This window comes from Aedes albopictus, chromosome 1 (assembly GCF_035046485.1).
Source record: "Aedes albopictus strain Foshan chromosome 1, AalbF5, whole genome shotgun sequence".
NCBI classification, from domain to species: domain Eukaryota; kingdom Metazoa; phylum Arthropoda; class Insecta; order Diptera; family Culicidae; genus Aedes; species Aedes albopictus.
The window spans coordinates 245,610,866-245,631,994 of NC_085136.1; the positions used below are offsets into that span (position 1 = coordinate 245,610,866).

Genomic DNA, 21,129 nt, shown 5'->3' on the forward strand with positions numbered 1-21,129 from the left:
AGGATCACGTCTTTTTGGAAAATGGGGTAGGGTAACTTAGGGTATTATCGGCAGGTTTGTGCTCTTTGTCATGGGGGCTTTTTGTCGGCCAAATTGCCTGAAACTAGACCTGTGCGCCGCCGCCGAACGAGGACTTTGCAGATAACTCTTATTAGGTAGGAACTTCTGAAGAAATTCAAATGTAATTTTAAAGTGTCCATTCAAATTCGAAACTAATAGTTTTTTTTTATTTCTTAGTAGATTTAATTCCCCAGGTAACCATTAAGCACTGTTATAAGCGTTATATAGAACATCGAGTAGCTTTTCAGTGCCAACAAGCTCTGTAAAAGATTTCTTAATGCTTATAGGCCCTGTCAACCGTAAGCACAAAAATAAGCCGTATATGGGTATATAACGCTATCTTTTAGTGCTTGTTGGCCCTGAGCCTTTAGGCCGAATAAGATGGCTGTCAGTGCTGTTGCTCGGCTTGAGGTATATGACATTCGTGTCAATCAAAATTGATTTCAACCAAAACAATACTGAGGCCAATGAAAGTGAATGGAGTTCTGTGGAAAGGTTCGCAAGAATGAATAAATTTGATCAACGAGCAACATTTAATCGACGTTTAAACACGCAAGCAGCTGTTTCCATAAGGATTTTGTTTTAATCTGGAATCGTGATCAATCTCCTACATCTATCTGATGATTTCCACCTCAATTACCTCCTTATCTTTATGCTACCGATTTGCACTTTCCTATATCAAACCCCACTAGAACTCCAACATTATCATGTTCATCCTTCGGCATGGTCTCTGGACTAAGTGACGATCGCAACATTTCAAATACCAACAGCTTCTTACTCGTGTGAGATCGTTGCCTTGACCGCTTCTACTAAATGGAATCAAATTTTACCAACTCTTATCTACTTTAAATACGGTTCTAAGAAAGCGAACTTCATGGTGCATTGATGGAGCAGATGGGAAGTTTGACGACGAGTACTGTCTCAAGAGGAATCTCGAGAACTTCGACTGAAACCTGAAGCGAGCAACAAAAAAGTTCGATAGAAACACAAGACGCAAGAAAAAGACAAAAGATAAACAAGTTATATTTTTCTCTTTTTCCATTTTCCAACTTTTGACAGCTCTTTTTCCAGAGACTCGGTACGAATGGTTTCAGCAGGCCGTATATCAGCCGAATAATTCGCCAAAAGTGGCTTTTGAGCAGCTCTATTAGAGGATATAGAACTTATTAGCTCTGTTAACCATGCTCTATATTCGACTATAGAGCCGGATTAATGCCATTTTTACGACTTAATGGTTATTCATCATTTACATCCCTTCAGAAGTTTCTTCAGAGATTCTTCCAGAAGGATTCAGTGATGCCGTCCTCCTTACCCTTAATTTGTGCCTCACCCGTACCTGCTATTGGTATGGCTCTGTTTCGTTCGGCAAACAACGGAACAAACCAACAGGCTCTCAACGGAAGCACATCTGAAGACTTTGTGTACCCGAATAGTCGAGACACCTCTCGACCGGAAGCCCTTGCCCAATCAACACGTTTGGAACGACGTCGGTACTCGATCGATGAACTAGCTAGCAACGATAAGAAGAAGAACCCAGCGGTAGCCCATGGTAGCCTTGGCCCCTCCAGTGCGGACGTTTACCCCACACCGGAACTGGAGAACACCCCTTGGCCCCGTGTGGAGTCTGGAAGAGGGACGGAAAAGGGTTATCAAACCTATACCCCTAAGGACGACGAGGGATTGAAGCTTCGTGAAGATACCGGGACGCACAAAAGAGGAAATTCTTGTTCCCCGCAGGACTCCGTGTGAGACAAGATCACAGCACCAACCAACTCACAATCTACAGTTTTTTGCGCCGTCGGATCACCCTTGCCCTTAGTGGGTGCCTCACCCCCAGCTGCTACTGGTCTGACTCTGTTTCGCTCGGCAAACAACCGAACAAGCCAACAGACACTCAACGAAGGCACTTTCGAAGATCCTGGGTCCAAAAACTCAATTCTAGCTGTCACAGTAGACCATACCACTCATGTTTTTGACGATGCTTTCTCTTGCACCTCTGCTGAAGTAAACCAATCGTCAACAACCCTCAGTGATAATCAGGCTTGATAATCCTCCTCGAAATCAAAAGAGTTTTGCAACATGCTCTAGAGCGGTGTTTTGCTTTTGCCTCGTCGCGAGGGAGCGAACGAACCCCAAACAGAGGCAATAAAAACTGAGCGAGGAAGAGGGGAACGAAAAAAGAGCCGATGATTATTTCGGGTTTTTGAGTGCGATTTTCGCCTCGAGAGTCTTTCTTTGTATGTGAGTGGAACTCGCGAGAGCTTTTTGAGTGTGAGTGGACGTGAGAAACACAACAAGCAATTCAAGACCAACAATTGAAAAGGCCACATCAACATTGAGTAAACAAACATGTTTCTATCGACTTGAGGCCTTTTGAACTCCACCCACACACCTCACCACCACTAACAGAAAGCGCAAACATCAAGCTTTCTGTTAATGGTGGTGAGATGCGTGGGTGGATCTCAGAAGGCCCTAAGTCGACAGAAACGTGTTTGTTTACGCAATGTTGATGTGGCCTTTTCAATTGTTGGTCTTGAATTATGAGTGTTGGACGAACTTCTCGCTGCGCGGCAAGCTCGCGCGCTCGGTGCTGTTGAAGATTTGCGTTGTGATTTCTGAGTTTTATTTCCACTCCTCAGAAAATCGCCGAAATCGCTTCCTCATTTTCTCGTGAGGGAGTTTCTGTCAAGCCTGGTGATAATTGCTCAACTCGTTTTGGACGTTCTCCAGCACTCCCAAATACAGAAAATTTCATTTTACAATGGAATATTAATGTTTTTTCAATAATCTGGGAAGTCTCGAGCTTCTTATCCATGACAATCCTCCCTGGGTGTTGGCGCTTCAAGAAGTCAATAAAGTTATTGCGGAGATTCCACCTGTTTAGACTCCTGCGCGAAAATTAGTTGCGTGGATTTTTCTTGCGTGGGCCCACAGATATAAAACCAGACCGCGTCCTGGTAAATATTTTACGCTGTGTTGTTAGGTTCACATGTGGTAATAGTTTTGCATTGTAAACAAACATTTATAACGCACCTACGCTGAAAATGAGCCTAATCATTTATTTGCGTCGGAATCTATAAATCTTCGCAACGGGCAATAGTGTAGCCCAAATGAACCGCACACTTGGCGGAAAATACAGATGGATATTCAAACGAGACAACTTTCGACACTCAGTGGCTATCGGCGTCCTTCAAGGGATTCCCTTCAAAGTACTAAAAATCTTCCGGTCATTTTGCGTACGACTGAAGAACCCCACTAACATATCAGTGGCCTGCTTCTACCTTCCATGTGGCAAGATTATTAACTTTCGGGAGAAACTGCAAGAAGTTGTTAATGCAATGCCAGAGCCAAGAGTTGTGTTAAGAGATTCAAATGCACACCATTTTGCTTGGGGGTGTGACCGCTCGGACCCCCGAGGAACCACATTACTAGACTTTGTTGACGGTGAAGACATGATCACATTGAACGACGGTTCCCCCACTTTCTTTAATGATGGTTTTGCATCTGCCATTGACGTAACTTTTGCCAGTCACTCGGTATTAGCTAAACTACAATGGTATTGCAACCGGGACACCTGCGGTAGTGATCACTAGCCAATTAAAATTGTTATCGCTGCTACACTGCCCATAACTGCATAACAGCAAAGATATCCGATTAACAAGATGGCCATGTGAGAGGGGTCCCCATATAAATCATAGGAAACATGCCATTTTTGTGATTGTGCTGCCACGCAGGGGAACAATATAGAACTATAAAGGAATGTGTAACAAGGCATGCTAAGATTTTACATGAAGCAAAATGACAATTGGTTTGTTTTGAACCGGTCGAACTCTTTCGGAGATCCAAAAGACTTAATTCGATTGTGGCAATGCAGGTTTTGCTGGGATAAAATTGCCTCTGGCTGCAAAACCCCATTATGAAGAGTTATTAATTAATCAATCAGTGAAGATCTATTAAATTTGAAATCGGATGGCACCAGGCGATGGTTGCAATCACTCGTATCAAGATGATGCCCGATTATTAAAGAAGTTCCAAAAGCAAGGCTGATAGATTCTCTTCGAATGGTTTTGAACAAAAATATCGGAAACGACGACGGAAAAGGCGGAAATATTTACCTAATGAATCTGCTGGAATCACCCCAAACCATCTTTTCGAAATACATGATAGAAACGGAACAGCTCTAGGATAATAACCCCATATGAATAATCGGCGACTGGTTCCTTCAATACCTGGAACAAACTGTGATTTTGAAGCACAGATTGTTGAATGATTGAATTTGATTCGAATAGTTTACGTAACGAGAAAAATAATAAAGATTTCAAATCTCACACATAACGAATAGCAAAATAAAAGCGTTTGCAACATTTATTTTCAGTTTTCCATTTCACATTTTAAGGAAACGTTTAGAGTATTATTGAATTAAACTTCTGCGTTCTTGGGTAGTTCTGGATTTTATGGATTTATCAATTTCACTGCTGCTCCCAAGTCACTCCTACATTGCCAGGACGCTCCGCCGCAACCCGTTCTCGTGTTGATAAGATTTCAATTTTCTCAAAAAGAACATTGGCCTTGCTGTCTTTATAGATAGACCCTTAAGCATATGCCTAAAATGATTATGAAATTAAAAGCTTTCTAAGAGCAAAATTATTAAAATGATGTGAATTTACAAACCTTTTCTTCCCTCCGGAGCTCAAACGCTTAACAACTAAAAAACAATGCTGTTTATGAGCAACTTTATGTTAGCAACCACCAAAAGCAAGGCATACTCCAACCCCTATCCCGCTATTTTGATTCTATATTCTTCCGCAAGCTTACTGATGGCGCTGCATTTGTGTTTCCAGATATCAATGAAAGTTGAGGGGGTCTGATAACAGTCACATTCGACAAAAGTAGGCATGGGAGAAAATGGAGTTTAAAGTTTGCACCATGCGCTAGTATGGAGACGAAACGAAATTTCAAAAATTTTACAATAATTCAAAATTAATCCTATTGCAATGAAATTTTCTACAACTCTTCTTGTATGCTGGACGAACAGTTGAAAAAATAATCCGACCAAAATATGATTGATGGTACGCTATGGGGCCAGTGAGCATTTCTAGTGTGACTGTTATGCGGTTACATTCATGAATATTAGCTAATGAGACAAAACGACTTGGTATTTGTTTCACATTTTACAGAACATACTTATAAAGTTTATTTGGGTGGATAAAAGTATTGATGATTAGGAGATGATCCCCAGTATTAACTCAATATTGGCAAAAACTGCAAATGTTACAATTATGCAGTTATGGGCAGTACACCTCTTACTACGACGCGTTGACCAAAATGGCTCTACAAACGGGCCGACTGGATGGTCTTTGACAACCACATCCGAGAATCCATTCGAGAGAACCCGTCCGTCTCAATGTCTGAACTCACATCAATGCTGCTTGTACTGCAAAGGCGTGCATTCCCAGAACGAGTAACAAACCAGGAAGAAAAGCTCTTTACTAATGGTCTGAGAGCATAAAATCAACTGTAAAAGCACGAAGAAAAGCTTTACGAGCAGCCAAAAGACTGCCACCGAATCATCCCGACAAGGAAAATGTTACGAACCATTACAGACAATTTAGGAATGAGTGCAGACAAAATATTCGAGATGCTAAGCAATCCAGCTGGAATAATTTCCTTGAAAGTATCAATGCCTCGCAATCAACATCCAACCTATGGAATAAGGTCAATGCTCTATCTGGGAAACGGAAAACCGGTTCACCAATACTCCGTCTACAAGGGACGACAATCTCTGAGGCCCCAGAAATAGCTGAAGCTTTGGGAGAATATTTTGCCAGTTTAGCCGCAATCGACGCCTACGATGAAAACTTCAAACGCCGAATCAATCTTTCCAAAAATGCTATTCGGAACTTCAGGGTACCAAACGATCTCGACAATCTCCCAATTAATGAACCTTTTTCATCCGCGGAACTACAACACGCCTTGAACTGCTGCAATGGGGAATCAGCTGGACCGGATGAGGTTGGATACCCGATCATCAAGTATCTACCGTTCATCGCGAAAATCAAGCTGCTAGAACTTTTCAATCAGTTGTGGCTTTCAGATTCTTACCCGGATGAATGTAGGGAGAGTTTAGTGATCCCTATTCCGAAAGCTGACCACTCATCACAAGAACTAGCAAGTTACCGTACAATATCCCTCACGTGCTGCCTTTCTAAAGTGATGGAAAGAATGGTCAACCGCCGTCTAAGACAATACCTCGAGACTGGAAAATATCTGGATCATCGACAGCACGCCTTCCGATCTGGTTTCGAAACAAACACGTATTTTGTTTCCCTTGGACACGTGTTGAAAACCGCACAAGAAGAAGGACTGCATACCGAACTTGTGTCCCTAGATATAGCTAAAGCTTATAATAGAACATGGACTCCTTCTATCCTCAACCAACTTGTCGACTGGGGACTCGTCAGTTTTGCCCGAAATTTTCTACTTGACCGTTCCTTCCGCGTCTCGATTGGAAGCACACAGTCGCAACCTTTCGCAGAAGAAACTGGAGTTCCGCAAGGATCTATCATAGCAGTGACTCTCTTCCTGGTTGTTATGAACGGGATTTTCAAAAACCTTCCAAAGAAGATCCATTGATTGATTGATTTGTCTTTATTTAAGAGACTTTCAGAAGAAGATCCATATTTATGTCTATGCGGACGACGTAGTGCTTGTTTTTTTCTGGCCGCACACAGCCTGCCACCAGAAGAAAGGCTCAAGCAGCAGTAAATGCAGTTTTCAAGTGGGCCAGCTCGGTTGGTTTCAGTTTATCAGCACACAAAGGTGTAAGATGCCACATACAGGGTGCGGCAGGAAAAAATGCGAAAAGTTCAAGGCACTATTACACGCTAAATATGGGATATATATGACTATTTTTTCATGACAGTGTATCAGTCAATGTCCATATTCTAGCACTGAAAAATAAAAATGAACATATTTGATGTTTAACATGTGATAATGTAGGCCTAATAAGCGGATATCAATAAACTGCGCGCCCAATGGTCATTAAACAAAATGACTATAACAGTAACAAAATTAGCTCAAATTCGATGAACAACCAGACCACACTGATCCAGAGCCATGTAGTTTCACATACCAGATGAAATAAGTACATATATTTGATGATATTGTAGAGAAAATCAAAAAATTTGTTTTATCAGATGCGAAATTTAGCGACCTGTGTGATTTTCTGCAGTTTGAAAATTCTGGTTGTCTTCATCTTCAGGCGCCGCCCTGTAAAGGTAAGTGACCAAAACGGGAAATTTTTTAATTAACTTTTCAGAAAACTAGCCTATTATAGATCATGGGACGTTGAAACATAGATTGGTTAATGTCAAATGGACGAAAATGAGGTTTGAAGTTGAAAAACACTTTCGCATTTTTTCCTGCCGCATACTGTATGTACCTCAAGACATTGGGTCCGCGGTGCGCCTATCACCATTGGAGGGCAGGTTATCCCTCTAAAGAAGACAGTTCGCATCCTTGGAGTACTTCACCGATCCCTCATTTTCCAACAGCATTTCAACGTCGTAAAATCTAGCTGCCAAAGTCGCCTAAACTTGATAAAGGCTATTTCTAAGCCCCATCGAAGCAACAACAGGGCCATCAGATTTCGAGCTGCTAAAGCAATCATTGACAGCCGACTTCTATATGGCCTAGAGCTCACATGCTTATCGCCAAACGCACTTCTACAAACACTGGCTCCAGTCTACAACAACTCAATCCGGATTATCTCTGGTCTGCTGCCGTCTACGCCTGCATGGTCGGCCTGCATCGAAGCTGGAGTTACCCCCTTCGAATATCGTGTTACTGCAGCAATTTGTAACAGAGCCGCTACTTATGCCGAAAAACCTACTAGAAATCGCAGGCTCTTTCTGCTCGAGGAGGGGAAAAGAGTCTTCCATAGTGCCGCCAACGCGGAGCTCCCCCTAGTGGCTAGCGCTCACTGGTATGGCGACAGAGGTTGGCAAATCCCAAACCTCAAAATTGACAACTCGATCAAGGACAATTTCAAAGCGGGAGAAAGCTCAGCAGGCTGTTCTTAAGCTCCTCAACACCAAATACCGCGACTATCAGCATAGATACACTGACGGATCCTTTTCTCTTCTTAGTACCGGAATTGGTATCCATGACAGCGAATACAATACTAGCCTAAGACTGCCAAATTAATATTCGATTTTCTCCGCGGAAGCGGCCGGTATTCTCATCGCAACTACAGGGCTGTTACAGGTGGCGCGGAATTTGCGTTTTTCGCGGTTTTTGCGTTTCGCGCGGATTTCGCGCGTTTTTGCTAATTTCGGCGCGGATTTTTCGGAAATGGTTTTCAAATGCACTTACATTCAATTATTTAGACTAGGAACTCAACGCAATAAGAAAAAATAACATTTTCTAATTAGAGTTATGGGATTTAATACTTGCGTAAAACAATGTTAACAGTCCCTAGTTTAGTGTGCTAGATAAGCTCCACTGCACTGAACGCTCGTTAAAAATGAGCAGATCCTCTTCTGAATTTCTTAGTCAAACTCTTGAAGGAATTTCTGTCTTAACCCCGAAATCAATTTTTGGCTAAACTTTTGGATAGAATTTAAATTTTGGTCGGAACTTATAGAGTAATGCCTGAGGTTCGAAATAACACTGAATCATGGCAAGATTTCTGAAATAATGTCTAGAGTTTCTTGGTGATTGTGGAAGCTACTTTTTTGGAATTTGCAAAAAGACGTCTGCCGGATGTTTCGGAGAAACATTTGGTTGAATTTTCTAATCAAATTTAACAGAATCTCGTAAAGAAAATCATTGATGTCTGTCGTAAGAAATCAAAACAGATAGATCAGATAAGACGTCCTGGAGATTTTTACGATTGTATTGTTAGAGAATTCAATGGTAAAAAGCTTTTGAAAAACTCTGGGTAGAATATTAATCATAAGATTTTTTTTAAATACGCAAAATTTTCTTGATTCATTATGGATGACTTTCAGAATGACGGAATTGACGAAATGCCTGAATCAATTATTAATGGAATTTCTGCCGAATCAATTTTTTTGTTAAAAACTATTATATCCAATCGGAGCACTCGTTGAGAGGGGCGTTATGGGCATAGTTATTAAAGAATAAAGGGTTTCTTAGTAGAATTTTTGGATTTTTTTTGTAGAATAATCGGAATCATTGAAGCTTTCGAAATCCTAAGACTGAGGACATTCTTACTGAAATCCTCACCGAATTTCCAAGAGTGTTGCGTTAGCGTACACTGAGAAGAATCGGTGTAGTTTGAAACAACAAACACGTTTGTTGAATTTCAAACTTAATAATTAGTTGATTTGAAATGAAATTTTGTTACACTAAACCAAAAAATGTCGTTTGAAATAAACTGACGAGTTAGTTGTTTTTACCTTCAGAAACTATCACAGAACAACAAACTCAGTCGGTTGTTTTGAACCCAAAAATAGTTATTTCTAACTAACACTTCAGTTTACATCTACTAATGTCCAGGTTGTTTCGATGCGGAAAACAAATTAAAATACTAGTTTGATTCAACAAATTCGGCAGTTAATTCAACTAATTTATTATTTGGAGAAAAAACAACAACCAAATTGGTTTGCTAACAAACTGCAATTTTAGTTTATTCAGTTTTCTACTTCACCATCACAAAGTCCACCATTCTCCGATATTTAGAACATTCCTGACGTGACGAAACAGCTTTGCTCCGCGTGTTGTAGTACTGTTAGTGATTTAAACGTGCAAATTGTGCCTGAACTATTACTCTAAGGTAAGTGAAATATATTTTGCATGCCACAAGTGTGAACGATGATTATTCCCACATTTTTTCAGCAATTCGTCGCTATCCCGATTTTCGACGGACTCAGGCAGACTTCGCATTCATGGAGGATTCCAGAATTTTCGCACACGACGGAACCACCGTCAACGCTTCTCTTCACAGGAAAACTAGTGCGGCCAGGGGTGCGGAGAAACTCAGGAACCCACTACGGCACCAGCAGATCCGGAAGAACCCTCGTAAAAGTTCACCGGCAACTGAAAGACCAATCGATTTATTTTAACAGCAGTCTTCGTGGTCAACACCACATCTCACATAGGCATGATTCCCATACCGTTTGTTAGAAGTTGGTGATCTCGTACAAGATTTTGTATGACTTGCAAGAATTAAAGGTGTTTTAAAAATTGCAAATTAGTTTATAAATATTGCGTTAATAATTATTTTGGAGAAAATTTCAGGAACAACAAAGGGAGAAGGGAAGAGGGGCGGGATGTACGGACTGGTTTGTAGTTTCAACCAAGTATTTGGTTTGTTCTAAACGGGCTTGACGATTAGAAGCAATCCAAAGTTTAGTCAGAACAAACTGGAAACGGCAGTTGAAAACAACAAACAAAACGGTTGTTTGCTCGTCTGTCAAAATAAAACAACCGACGGAATGATATTTTTAAACGGATGTTTGTAGAATTTAACGGATGAATTGCCGGATAAACAACTAACAAAATTGGTAAGAAATAACTGCCCGAGGTAGTAAAATCAAACCCATATGTTGTTTGTGCCCAATTCAACGCAAAAATCCGGTTAAATCAAACTGAAATTTGTTTGTATTTACTAATTATTTTTCTCCGTGTATTCAAAATTGCAAATGGCACTTCCGCCAGTTATGCGGTAAATGGCTTATTATTCAATGTGAACACACAAAGCACTTTTTGATGAACAATACAATTCACTATTAAAATTAACACTTGTGCACACAATAGAAACAATTCTGAAGCAATGAACAAAAAAAAATAAAAGGAAGAAAATAAAACGACTTACCAAAAGCGATTCGACTTATTTCCGGTACCTGGCAACTTCACCAGAAAACTTCCGACGGACGCACGCTCCAGCAAGAGGAAGGAAAATCGTCCGGTAGTCCGGGCTTTGACCAACGAAATTGTCACCGCAAACGTCACAATGTCACGGCCAGTCAGCAAAAATCAACTTCCAGACGGAACGAGTCTTCACAGCACGAAATAGCCCAACCGCTGCAAAATGCCGTGCTACCGTGTCGATGGATTTCTACACTTTCGTTAAATATAAAGAAAAAATTCGTTTAATTTAATTTAAAACACTTCTCATTCCGTGCTATCACCAAAATTCACTAGAAACAAAATGGCGGTACCGTACAGTGAAAAAAAAAAACCACCCAATTCTCTCCGTGCTTCGTTTTTTTTTCTTCTTCACTTTTTTGTTCTAATAAAACAATCACCGCGCTGCTTTTAATGTCACACAATGGCGTTGTAGAAAAGCTAATAAACGCTTACCTCTACCGCTTTTACGAAACGCCCCGCGGGTTACAAATAATGCCTACCGCCACCTACGAAATCCGTTGCGTTGTCAGCTTTCTCGGGAAATCAAATCCGCCGCCGCCGCGTCGAAAAGATTGGACAACAAACACTTTCTCCGCTGCGGTCCGAAAAATGTAGATGGCTGCTGCTGCTGGTACGTTCCCCGAGTGGAACCGGCTGATGCAATCGGCTGTCGTAGGTACTACGCCGCCGCCGCTGGTTTGTCTCCACACAGCCCACTTCCAACAATGGGGGAAAAAACAACCACTGTCCGACTCGAAATCACACCAGAAAATTCGCGAAATTTGATCGGTTTTCACACGCGCACTATTTTACGTTAACTTTTCTCGTCGCCAACTTTTATATCCGCGAATATATTTTACTGAGGTGAACTGAGCAATTACCGGGAACCGACTTTTGATAATTAAACCACACGATGGTAGATTTCGGAGCTGTTGATGAATGACGTCTAAGTCGCAAAGCAGTTCGAGTTGAAAGAGACCGACAGCCGCCGGCTCATGTTTATTTAAGAGGTCTACACGGAGAAATCAAACTACCTAATTTTTGGGTCGATTTTACTCAAAGCTGAGTATATCGAATAAACTAGTTACCCAAAATTAGGTTGTTTTCCCTCTTTCCCTCACCGATGTTGTCAAAAACAAACAGAGATGCATCTACCTAACGGGGGTCCTTGAGCCCAATAAGCCAATTTTGGGTAAATGCAGGTTTACTCAAATTTGGGTTGAATGAGGGGGGGTCTTGGGTTGAATTTACCTACTCTTAAGTAAATGTTTTTGCTGGAGGTGAAGGCAATTTACCTAGTGTGAGTTTAATCGATTTACTCAAATTTGGCTTATTGGGCCGAACTATGGGGTTGCGTCAAAAGAACTCAATTTTGGGTAGTTTGGCGGTTCCGTGTAGGTAGCAGACCGTTTGCTATAATACTTTTTATGGCGAACACACTTATTCGCTTTTAACACATTTGAAGTACATATTACTAATATCATTCTTTCGGTAATTCCTCCTGGATTTCCTTTCAAGGATTCCTCATGGAATTCTTCTAGGAACCCTCCTGGAATACCTATGTGGATTATTCTTGCAATTCTTTCAGGGTTTCCTCTTGAAAATCCTTCGAGTATTCCGCTTGGACATCCTTCGAAGCAGGGTTGGAAAGTGTATAAAAAATGTAATTAAATTATTTTTCAATAATCACTGCCTCTAGTGAGAAATATTCATCGAAGATATCGTTATTGTAGCTTAACTAAACAGCATTATTATTGAAGGTTTGTGTTTGCGGATGGACATTTTCCATGACATTTCCGTGATATTTCACAACCCTGCTTCCCAGAATTCATTCAGGGGTTTCCCTGGGATTCCTGCAGGGATTTCTCCTGTTACTTCTTCGGGGTTTTCTCCTGGAATTCCCTTAGGAAATCCTTTTGCAACTGCCTCTTCCTTCGAAAATTCTTTTTGGAATTAGTTCAACGATTCCTCCTAGAACTCTTTCGGATATTCCTCCTTGAAATTCTTCGGGGATTCATTCTGAACTTCCTTTAAGGATTCCTCCTGAATTTTTTTTCGGGGATTCCTCCTTCAATTTTTTACGGAGATTCCTCCTGGAATTCCTTCGGGATCCCTCATGGAATTCTTCCGGGAATTTCTTATGGAGTTCCTCCGAGGATTCCTCCTAGAATTCCTTCGGGAGTTCCTTCTGGATTTCCTTCGGTGATTCCTCCTAGAATTCACTAAGAAATTTCTCCTGGAACTCCTTCAAAGATACCTTCTGGATATTTTTAGTTGATTCCTCCTAAAAATCCTTTTGGGATTCTTTCTCGAATTTCCTTGGAAATTCCCACTGGAACTCTTTTGGGGATTCCTGCTGGAGTTTCTTTGTGAATTTTGCTGAAATTCCTTTAGGATTCGTGCTGGAATACTTTCGGGATTTCTTCTTGAAATTCCTGATACCTCCTAGAATTATTTCAGGGATTCCTTATGGAATTCCTACGAGGATTTCTCCTGGAATTCTTTCAAGGAATCTTCCTGGATATTTTTCGATGGTTCCTTCTACAAATTCTTTGGGAATTCCTCCGCGACTTTCTTCATGCATTCCTTCTGAAATTCTTTCGGGGATTCCTCTAGAAATTCCGATTTCCTTCTGGAATTCCTTTAGTGATTTCTCTTCGGAGACTCCTCCTGAAAATCTTTCAGAAATTCCTCATGGAATTCCTCCAGAATTTCTTCGGTGATTTTTACTAGAATTCCTTCGGAACTTCTTCCCCCTGGAATTCCTCCAGAATTTTCTTCTTGAATTTCTTCGGTGATTTTTACTAAAATTCCTTCGGTACTTCTTCCTCCTGGAATTCGGGTTTTTATCCAAGAGTTCCTTTGGGGATTCCTTCTCGAATTTCTTCGGGGATTCCTTCTTGAATTTCTTCGGGGATTGCTCCTGGACTTCCTATGGGGATACCTCTTAGAATTCATTCGAAGTTTCCTCTTGAAAAACTTTTGAGGATTCCGCTTGGAATTACTTCGGAGATTCCTCCCGGAATTCCTCCAGCGCTCCTGCCTGGGATTCATGCCGGCATTTCTCCTGTAATTTCTTCGGAGATTCCTCCTGGAATTCCTTCGGGGATTTGTCCTCAAATTCCTTCGGAGTTTCTTTCTAGAATTGTTTCGGAGAATCCTTGTGGCATTCCTTCGGGGATTCCTGCTGGAATTCCTTTGAGGATTCCTGCTAGAATTCCTTCAGGTATTTTTTTGTGGACTTCTTTCGAAGGTTCGCTTAAAATTCCTTCGGGGATTCCTTCTGATATTCCGCCGGGGATTCCTCTTGGAATTCCTTTGGTGATTCCTCTTGGAATTCCTTTGGTGAATCCTCTTGAAATTTCTTCGGGGATTCCTTCTAGAATTCCTTCAGAGGTTTCTCCTGGGGGATTCTTCCTTCGAGGATGTTTTGGGGATTTCTCCTGACATTTCGTCGGGGATTCCTTCTGAAGTACCTTCGGGATTCCCTTTTCGAAGTCCTTTGGTAATTGCTTTACGAATTTCTTCGGAGATTCCTCCTGGAATCTCTTCGAAGAAACCCTCACGGAATTCCTCCGAGAACTCCTCTTAGAACTCCTTCGCGGATTCCTGCTGGAATTCCTTCGTGGAATTCTTTCGGCAATTCCTCCTAAAATTCTCTCAGGAATTTCTTGTGGAATTCCATCAGAGATTCTTCCTGGGTATTCCCACTGGAATTCTGTTGAGGATTTCTGCTAGAAATTCTTTGGGGATTCCTGCTTGAATTTCGTTGGGATTCCTCCTGGATATTTTGCGTTGATTCCTCCTAGAAATCCTTAGAGGATTCCTTTTAGAATTCCTTCAGAAATGCCCGCTCGAATTCCTTCGGGGATTCATCCTGGATTTCCTTTGTGCTGCTGTAATTCCCTTGGGATACCTGGCTTGAATTCATTTGGGGAATCCCCCTGGAATTCCTACGGGGATTCTTCCTGGACTTCCTTCTGAAATTTTTCGAAAATTCCGATCATGAATTTCTTAGGAAGTTTGTGCAGGTATTTCTCTTCGGAGATTCTTCTATTACCAGAGATTCCTGCAGAAGTTCCTACAGGGTTTCATACAGCAGCTCCTGCTGGATTCCTCCTGGAGTTTCTTAAAAGGCTACTCCTGGAATTCTTTCTGAGATTCCTCCCTGAAATCCTTCTAGGATTCCTTGGTGTAAATAGTGCGACTTGATTATCAAATTTGATAGCTTCTGAAAGTTCATTTGCAATGGAGTAATGCAACATGCACTACAGGGTGCGGCAGGAAAAAATGCGAAAATTTCAAGGCACTATTACACGCTAAATATGGGATATATATGACTATTTTTCATGACAGTGTATCAGTCAATTTCTATATTCCAGCACTGAAAAATAAAAATGAACATATTTGATGTTTAACATGTGATAATGTAAGCCTAATAAGCGGGTATCAATAAACTGCGCGCCCACTGGTCATTAAACAAAATGACTATACTAGTAGAAAAATTAGCATAAATTCGATCAACAACCAGACCACACTGATCCAGAGCCATGTAGTTTCACATACTAGAAAAAATAAGCACATATATTTGATGATATTGTAGTGAAAATTACAAATTTTGTTTTATCAGATACGAAATTTAGCGACCTGTGTACTTTTCTGCGGTTTGAAAATTCCGATTGTCTTCAGCTTCAGGCGCCGCCCTGTAAAGGTTAGTGACCAAAATGGGAAAATCTTTTAATTAACTTTTCAGAAAACTAGCCTATTGGAGATCATGGAACGTTGAAACATATATTGGTTAACGTCAAATGGACGAAAATGAGGTTTGAAGTTGAAAAATACTTTCGCATTTTTTCCTGCCGCATACTGTACGGACCCGGACAGAAATAAAACAGATATTCATTCAAACGTAATAGTTATTAATGTAATTATAAACGATTATATCATCATTGGTCATGAAAAACCTCAGAAATTACAGAGCGTAATAACAACTTCTTTGCTTCTTTGCTGACATTATGGTCAAGTTTTGGCCACGCCGATTCACGCCGCCGCCGTCCAAAATATAGTCGACGCACAGGTCTACCTGAAACTTATCAAATATATGAGCTTGGTTGGGAAGGATTTGAGGGTAATTCTGACTTAAGGACAGATTTGTTAGAATCCCAAAATGGCCGCCGCAATGGCCGACTTTGGCACCTACTCACGATTTCGAGGGCACAAATCTCGTCGTAAACAAAACCAGCACACTTGAGCTTCTCATTTTAAGCTTATTACAGGTGAGCAAGAACAGAATAATGAAACTCTCTGTTGTTTGAAGCTTGCTTCTTGAGATTTGTGCGTCTGAAGTTCTGATGCACTGTTGAAGCGGGATGTCAAGACGTTTGACCTTAAACAGGTTTCATAAAATACTCCATGACGAAGAGAACAAAACTGCCGATAACACATAAGTTCCCCTATTTCAGTATTGCTAAATAAAGTTTTGTTTTAAATTATAGTTTATTTGCTTTTTCATTCTCAAGTATCCGAAGAACAGATTGGGCTGTTCTGCAGTGGGCAGTCGTCTTTCGAAATGTTTCAAATTGATATTCAATCTTACAATATTTCTTTTTTACTACTAACAGGCAACTCCGGGAAAACATCGTCCACTCGCAACCTATCGAGAAACAACAGTCGATGGCATGTCTCTTCGACAACCTTATGGACGGCATTGAACGAAACCTACACATCCGGAATCGAGACCGGTAAGTGCTTTTCTCCAGTTCCTTCTGACAATTCCACATGAATCGATACTATTATAATGGTCACATTCTTTCTCATTCGAATTTCACGATTCAGATTCACGCAAAACCTGTCAGCGTTCCGCCGGGACCTGAACGATTCCCTCAAGTCGGCCAACAGCCTGGCGAATAGCTCGTCGCTAAACGAAATGGTAGTTTCCTAGTAATTTTAAGTTACTCACACTCATTCACACATATTCACACAGTCACAGTTTGAGCGTCAACCTCACATACAAACGTGATAAGTCCATAGTAGCATCAAGCTCACACAAACAAACAGAAACACACACACACATACACTCTCATCGCTACCTAGTTGCTAACAATGAAGTATTTGTTCGTTTTTTCGGTGGTGTGGGTGAGATGTGTCGTGTCCGTGTTTGCAAACTGTCCTCCTTTGCATGTCTGAGTGAGTGTAGGTTAATCGGTATTAAGTGAGAATGAAAGGAGTATTGTTTGTGCGACGAATGGTTTTTGAGAAATGATTTATATATTTTTTTACGTGAAGTTAGACATGTGAATTTGATTGTTTTTTTTTATAGTAACCTTCTATGACTCGTGTTTCCATTGAAACGCAAAAATCTTTTGTTAGTTTTATTTCAAAGTCTATCATTCCCTGTTCTCTGAAATCCATTTTGAAACAAGCAAAGCAAATTCAAAATTCTGTGTTTCTTCCAACAGCCCATTGTTTACTATTGATAAAATTTGGTGAAAATAAGCTTTTGCTGTGTACTTGAAAGAAACAAAATCTATTCCACGATGGGAATCGAACCGGGACAGCTGTCAGTTCTTACTGATCGGAAAACGGTGTGTACGTCACAAACATTCGGACTCACAAATACATACTCAGCTTGGACTAACCCAATCGTTTCGGAAGATTTTTTTCCCCATCCCATCACGTTACTTCATTCATCCTCATCGCGTAACAATTAAAACTAATCCTCATGTTCGATGAGCTCTTCATTATCTTTTTTTTTTCTTTTTTCTTCCTCAACAGCTTGACTAAAGTAAAACTCCTTTTTCGAGACGCGAATTGTCACTACTACGGATACAAACTAGTATATATACTACTACCTACTATCACACAGTTCATTCGTACTTCTTGACGTTCGTTTTATGTTGAACCACTGAGAAAGTTTATGTTCCCAAGCATCTTTTTTCACGTAATCCTTCGTGCGAAGACTGCGTTTACCCTTACAAACAATCGCAACCATTGTGTCATTCTTTTCTTCTTTTGTTTCTAGCTGCTAGGTAAATTCTTTTCCTAAACAGAAAACCCGATTAGATTATTGCGCGAAATTGAGAGAGAATGTTGTCGTAGAAACCCGGGAGAGAGATGATGGGATGTGGATTGTGAATGGCGAATGGACGACGGAGCTTTTTGCTCCAATAATTTTACTATAAATCGTAAGCGACATAAGCGGACGCACTGGATGGAGGCCGAAGCTTAGCGAAAGTCAGCATTAGGGATTTCTTTTCTTTTGAAGGGAAAATCATTGTTACAAAAAACCAGAAAAAATGTTTATACAAATGAAGTTTAATAAAGATACAAATGAAGAAAACAGTCCGTAAAATAGCACGTAAGACACACGTAAGCAAAGCAACAAAATATTTGATGTAAAATCACAAACTGGGGACTCCCCAGTGGGGAGGTGAGCACATGTTAAGTCGCTGAATTTAAAGCCGATGAACAGTGTTCCCTTGGGCAGTTGATTTAAGTAGGCAGTACATATATATTGCGAATTTCGTGAATCGAACCAATAATGTTGTAGTACGGGGTATTTGTATTGCAAAATGGACTTTTGTGTGGGCGTTAGTAAAAAAAAATCTAGTAAACAATGAGAGCAGGAAAATGGGAGGAAGAACGTAGTTTTAAGAAATTGCTGTTGCTAAACCGCGCGTTCAGTGAAAACAAAGCAGGAATCCATTTAAGCAGATTTGTCGGAAGAAAAACAAAAAGGTAAAAATAAAACAAAGCCGATATTAGATTTTTTACGAACTTTCTGCCAATTGACTGAATGCCGAAATATGACCTGTTACACCTTGGGAAGTCCGGCAATGACAACCGATTCGATTCCCAGATGGTTCGATCCCCGGAGGAATTTGAAGTAGCCATGTTCACCCCAATCCTCGCCGTAAGAATTGGCAATCAACCAGTATGGCACGCCCCGCTCCTTACCCCAGCCTATCAATCGCACGGCATGCTTTCCCACTTCTCGTCCTACCACGTGCTGATACACTCCGCTCTTGTACAGATACAAATCCTGGTACACCGTGAATCCGGACTCCACCGGCCCATTGGTCATAATCTCCAACTGAATCATTCGTTCATCATTCGGAAGCTTATAGGCCGCCGATCCGTAGTATTTGTCCTTCCGGTACGATCCGTCATATCCCTCAGTACAATGATGAGTACACTGAGGTGTCCTCTCTGGGTGGCACCCTTCAAACGGATACAAACACGGCTTAAACGGATACGGCTTGCACCCGTCCGTACTGTTATACGCCGCACCGCTCACCAGTCCCACGTCCACCCAGTACTGGAACGAAGTCCCGTCCAAAAATCCTCCATTACATCCATTGCCGCAATCCTTGCAGCATCCCATCAAATCTTCCGCGGCCAGTTCCAAATCATACTTTCCCTCCGAATGGATGCACAATCGATCGGACATCACGCTGACCGCTGCCACGGCCCAGCACGCCCCACACAGTCCCTGGTTCTTGATCGTTGAAATCGATTTGCAGAACGGCCACTTTTCCCTCGCATCGAAAAACTCCGGAATATCCATATTGTAAGCCACGTCATGTCGCTTCGTTGGCAGTCGGAAACCAATCTTGCTCTCGAAAATTCCCTTCATGTTTTGGAAGTTCTCGAACCGTATCCCGTCGCGGAAGGTCGCGTCCGGTTTCCAGGTTTTGGCATGACGCTGCACCTGCGCCAGGAACCCATCGTTGAACGGGTCGTCCCCGAGACGTTTCGATCGACTGGCCGCGGCAACGGCCACGGCGACAGCAAACACCAGTATTTCAATTCTGACCATCTCACGTCCGTATCCGTAGCGAAACTGAAACGGTTGTTTGTGCGCCCCCCAGGTTCGATCGTACCGCCGCATCGATTCAATGGGGGAGATGGATCATCAATGGTGCGATAAGCGATCACATGGGCGATTGCGAAGATCAGCATATGTGCGATTGGAGGGAGCAGTGCACTCTTGAATGCGATAAGGGAGGCGATCTACAACTGTCTTGCTAGCAGTTTCTTTCTATTGACTGGATAAGAATTAAAGGGAGCTGTCCATAAACTACGTAGAATCATTCAGGATGTCTGCGAGATGGGGTTAGTTTTCATCGTGATGGGCGATATATGCAGAGGCGCGTGATCAGTTTGTGGTCGATTGGTTAAAGAATGCGCAAGCTGAGGATCAAGTGGCGATTCTTTAACTCCAGCATAATCGATGTGCGCAGCAGTCCTGCAAAATATCAGTCTCAGTGCTTGTTTTTCAGCCGAAAATGAATGACTGCGGCGGTCGTTTTCAGTTTCTCGATGTGAGAACTGACAGAGTCCGAGAGCTCCATTCGTGAGCGACCCAACAAGATCAATTCAGTAACAAATTTTGAAAACGACGCATAATCAATGGTGTTGCATTGATTTTACGTCGTTTTCAAAATTTGTTACTGAATTCCCAATCATCCACACACTACTCATGCTGAAAGGCCATTCGTCTCAAGCGGTGGCTTGTGAGAGTGAGTGCCCTATACGTTAGCACGGGTGAAAACACTCAACTACAGAAAATTGAATGGAAATTTAGCCCTGTCAGCTCTCGCTTTCAGCACGCTGCGTGCGAGTGTGAGTACCTATTTCATTTCGCTCCCGTGTTGCTGATCGGAAAGCAACTTTGACAGGAAAACCAAAACGGAGAAAATGAAAAAAGCAAAATATCGCTATCATAAAGGCCTGTCAAAAAATTGCAGCACTGGTGCGCAGCCCTCGCTCGGTGTGAGTCAGTCCGTAAGTAGGTACCGTAAACCGGGGTCAAATTGATCTTCGGGTCGAAATTGATCACACGTTTTTCGGTTAGGTTTAGCATATTTTAAATAATTTCCTTTCAACTATCGTGCAGTTGGGAACCGATACTAAACGATATTTGCTTGGAAAGTATTTGAAGTATGTTTTATCTAACGGAAAATCGTCTGATCAATTTCGACCCGGAGATCAATTTGACCCCGGTTTACGGTACTGATGATAGCAAGGACGCATTCTAAGGGCAACTCCAACGATCGCTGCCCAATCCACGAATTCAAAATGATCATAAGAAACATCAACCCTCAAATATTGAGCTTCTCGAGAATGTTTAGCATTTCAACAAGTTTCTCTTCCACCTCTAGGTTGCGCGCCAGGGTATAATGTATGTTGGGC

At 41.5% G+C, this 21,129-nt stretch overlaps 3 protein-coding genes across 9 annotated transcripts in view; 2 read left to right on the forward strand and 1 right to left on the reverse strand.

Annotated features, from left to right (window-relative positions):
• Positions 1-18,711, forward strand: part of LOC109411857 (exportin-7) — a 40,850-nt gene extending 22,139 nt beyond the window's left edge. The window contains exons 9-12 of one of the 3 annotated variants that reach the window (XR_009996464.1): positions 16,557-16,676; positions 16,771-16,864; positions 17,394-17,519; positions 17,710-18,711. Coding sequence is in view for 2 of the 3 variants with exons in the window: in XM_062846560.1 (XP_062702544.1) it covers positions 16,557-16,676; positions 16,771-16,864; positions 17,957-17,980 (238 nt within the window). In the remaining variant the exon portion in view is untranslated. The remainder of the gene's footprint in view (positions 1-16,556; positions 16,677-16,770; positions 16,865-17,393; positions 17,520-17,709) is intronic. The other 2 variants (XM_062846560.1, XM_062846561.1) reach the window with 2 other exon arrangements.
• Positions 1-21,129, forward strand: part of LOC115259784 (SKI family transcriptional corepressor 2-like) — an 833,559-nt gene that overhangs the window by 48,639 nt on the left and 763,791 nt on the right. The gene's annotated exons all lie outside the window — the stretch shown is intronic.
• On the reverse strand, positions 17,744-19,840 carry LOC115259770 (cathepsin B-like). The gene has a single exon (XM_029860562.2). The coding sequence runs from the start codon at positions 19,823-19,825 to the stop codon at positions 18,749-18,751; it is 1,077 nt and encodes a 358-aa protein (XP_029716422.2). The 5' UTR covers positions 19,826-19,840; the 3' UTR covers positions 17,744-18,748.